This window comes from Microtus ochrogaster, unplaced genomic scaffold (assembly GCF_000317375.1).
Source record: "Microtus ochrogaster isolate Prairie Vole_2 unplaced genomic scaffold, MicOch1.0 UNK24, whole genome shotgun sequence".
NCBI lineage: Eukaryota > Metazoa > Chordata > Mammalia > Rodentia > Cricetidae > Microtus > Microtus ochrogaster.
Genome location: NW_004949122.1, coordinates 3,335,083 through 3,338,850, shown reverse-complemented (window position 1 = coordinate 3,338,850; position 3,768 = coordinate 3,335,083). Strand labels below are relative to the sequence as shown.

The 3,768-nt window shown below is 45.1% G+C and overlaps 1 protein-coding gene across 1 annotated transcript in view; it reads right to left on the bottom strand.

Moving 5' to 3' along the window:
* Pccb (propionyl-CoA carboxylase subunit beta) overlaps nucleotides 1-3,768 on the bottom strand; it is a 47,727-nt gene that overhangs the window by 28,851 nt on the left and 15,108 nt on the right. Inside the window, exon 6 of the mRNA XM_005367799.2 lies at nucleotides 2,278-2,388. Within this exon, the coding sequence (XP_005367856.2) occupies nucleotides 2,278-2,388 (111 nt within the window). The remainder of the gene's footprint in view (nucleotides 1-2,277; nucleotides 2,389-3,768) is intronic.

The following is a 3,768-nucleotide window of genomic DNA, read 5'->3' as shown; positions in this document are numbered from 1 at the left end:
GTCTCGAAAAATCAAAAAAAAAAAAAAAAAGATTTGCTGTGGTCATGGTGTCTCTTCACAGCAATAGAATACTAAGATAATGGCCAAATTCAAAGACACTGGCAGCATCAAATCAGGGCAATGACGTAGGACAACTGGACTCTTTCACTGGTGGTGGGTGAGAATGCATGGGGATGTGACCACTTTGGAAAACAACTTGGTAGCTTCTTATAAAACAAAATCCACACTGAACATCTGATTCTGCAAAAGAATGCACTGCAGAATCAGGCCAGGAAAGTAAGGAACCTTAAGTAAGTGAGACTAAGTTAAGGAAGCCGGTCTGAAAAGATTCCATACAGACCCAACTACACCATATTCCAGAAAAGACAGAACTAAGGGCAGGGGATAGAGATGGCTCAATGTTTACCAGTACTGGTTGCTCTTCCAGAGAACCCAGGTTAGATTCCCAACACCCACATGGTGGCTCACAACCATCTTTAATTCTAGTCCCAGGGGATCTGACTCCCTCTTCTGGCCTCTACTGGGAACCATGCACAGAGGTGATGCATACACATACATACAGGCAAAACACCCAAACACATAAAATAATTTTTTGATGGGAGGACTCCTACACAGCTGCAGTCAGCACCTGAGTGTCCCTAATCTGCCTTTTTGTCTTCAGCACCTTCTGTTTAACATATGTGAATCAGGTATGAGAGTCCCCGAAGGTGCAAAGCCTTTGCAACACCTGGTTGGGAGACAACCCGGAAACCCACCAATATTTTCTGATCGAGAATTTGCATTTGGCATTGTCCTTTTGGAATCTTAATTAAGGTGTTTTAGGAATATGGACATCAACTTGCTAAGGTGTAACTGGAGGGCAATAAAGAAGCCCTGAGCTAAGGGAAAACGGTGAACTCTGTAGAGACGAATGCACCCTGCAGCTGGAAAAGGCTAAGTTCATCCTCTGTATTTTCTTCCCAGACCCACACGAATGAACACCCACACCAGAACCACAGCAAGACAGAAAGACAATGGACCAGACTGGAGGGAGTGGGGGGACGAGCTGGGAGGATTAGAGGAAGGGGGAACCAAAAGCAGAATATATTATATTTTTAAAAAGCTATTTTCAATAAAAGAATAAAAAGGATGCTTTCGATTGTCACTAGGAGTAGATCCACTGGGCAAGAGTAGCACTTTTGAGACTTTTGGATTCCAACTGCCAAGCTACCCTGGAGAAAAGGTGCCCAAATCACATTCCTTCTGCAATTGTCCCCTCACACTAAGTAACTGCCATTACTTTCCCCCTCAGCCTTCCTCTGCCATGGTATTTAGAGCTCATTTTTTGAACATTAAAAAATTAGCCTTTCTATCTTAACTATCAGATTTACGATAGCTACCCACATATAATTTCAAGGGGATTTCACCTAAAAATAGTCTATCACAGCCAGGTGGTAGTGGCACACACCTTTAATCCCAGCAGAGGCAGGTGGATCTCTGAGTTCAAGACCAGCCTGGTCTACAGAGCAAGTATCAGAACAGTCGGGGCTACACAGAGAAGGTGTCTCAAAAAAAAAAAAAAAAAAAAAAAACCTATCTGAGGCTGGTAAAGCACACCTTTAATCCCAGCAAGCAGAAGGCAGAGGTACACAGATCTCTGTGAGTTCAGACCAGTAAAGGGTGGACATCTCAGAAAATAACCTCAAAAAGTATAAAATAAAAATCATGCCAGGCAGTGGTGGTGCACATCTCTAATCCCAGTGATCTTTCCAGGACAGTCAGTGTTACATAGTGAAACCTTGTCTTGAAAAACCAAAATAAATAAATAATAAGAATAAATTCATTTAAAATCCCCTTCCATTAAAGCCAGAAGATGTGTTGATATACATCTCTCTAACTGAAGTTGCAGATCAAATTTTTCCATTTCCATTACAAAAAGGAAAGAAACATGGGGCATAGGGGGACACTTGTCAATAAAACAGACCACAGTAAGCCTTCCCAAGGGAGCCCTAGTCAGTAAACAGCCATCAGTCTGGGCAAAGAACAGGGATCTTCTGATTATGTGAAACTATTTGCAATTCAGATCACAGGTAAAACCACAGAGCCCACAAGGACCTTCCTCAAACACTACAGAGCCCATGCCAAACCTTCCTTCCACCCAGACTCAGAGCTTATCTCCACTCCACCGAACACCAATGAGAACTCAGATAAGGACGAGATCTGGGTCAGGCATTATGTTTGTTGCAGATGGGAGCCGCAGGACTCTCGGGGTACCAGGAACAGGCGCAGCTTTCTTACCTTGACCATGAATGTGAAGTCTGTTAGGGCAGGGGAGTAGACGGCCCCACCAGCACATGGGCCCATGATCAGAGAAATCTGAGGGATGACTCCGGACGCTGTGACATTCCTCTGCCAACACAGAAAGGCAAAGCACCTGGTTACAGAAGCACTCACGAAGGTATCTGCAGGAAGATGAAGCCAACAATAAAATCGAGCAAAAGATTTAGTCAGGAAAGTGCTTCCAAAATTACGTGTGGCGTTTGTCCCCATAATGGAGAGGTTGACGTGTCACTGAAACAAGGAGCATTCATTGTCTTGACAGCGGCCCCTCGAAGTGTCCACCAGAATGTGGCCACAGGTCACTTTCTCATGTGCACCCAATGTGCACAGAGCCACCAGAGGGAAACAGCCAACAGTCACCCTGCAAGTAGCCCTGACCTCTGTGTTCAGCTCCCAGAAGTCATGCCAGAAAGGCAGGTGGCACTTAAGAGACCCTCAGTATCTGCTCCTCAGCCAACGCTTGGTGGTGGTGAGGGGAAACACTGCATACTACAGCTCATCACAGCACCAAAGACATCTCTACTCAGCAAAAAAAAAAAAAAAGGGGGGGGTGGACTTTCACCTGCAGCAGAACCGAGTTTAGAAAATCCCTTTAAAAACTACTATAAAATTAGGAGACGTCGTCAAAAACAAGTATTCAAGTCTCCGGTAATGAACAAAATGTTTATGCCTAAAAACTGCTCAGCAAGCCAAAAATGGTGGCTCACACTTTTAACCCCAGCACCTAGGAAGCTGAGGCAGGAGGATTATGCTACAAGTCCTAGACTGAGTCCAAAGCTAGGTTGAGTTACACTGAAAGACCCCGTCTCCCTTCTATCTCTACGAGAAGAGGGGCGGAAAGCTGAACACTAAACAAGATTAAGGCACCTAGGAGTCCAGCGTTTTTAATTAAGGCTCACCAATCCCATGCCAGCTCAGGGTGACACCTGGGGGAAAGGAAATAACAGGAAACAGCAAGCCAAGCTCTCAAGAAGCAATTGAGTTAACCTGTGATTAAAAACCCATTGCTGGAGGTTGGGGAGATGGCTCAGTGGGTAACTGCAAACATGAGGACAGGGGCTCAGATGTCCAGGACCCAAAGCCAGATGGGGTTGCTTGAGCTTCTATAGTCCCAGCACTTCTACAGCATGATGGGAGGCGGAGGCAGGGGGATTCCCACAAGCTCATAGGACAGTTACCTTGGAATATACAGGAGGGAGCAACATGATAGCCTATCTAGAAACTAGGGGGAAAGCCTGTTTTCTGACCACCACAGATCACCATGGATACGTACAACTGCGCACACGCATGCACATGCACACACACACACATATATACATATACATATACATATATATATATATATAAAATATTGAATAAAAATCTCTTTTCATAGCCGGGCGGTGGTGGCGCACGCCTTTAATCCCAGCACTCGGGAGGCAGAGGCAGGCGGATCTCTGTGAGTTCGAG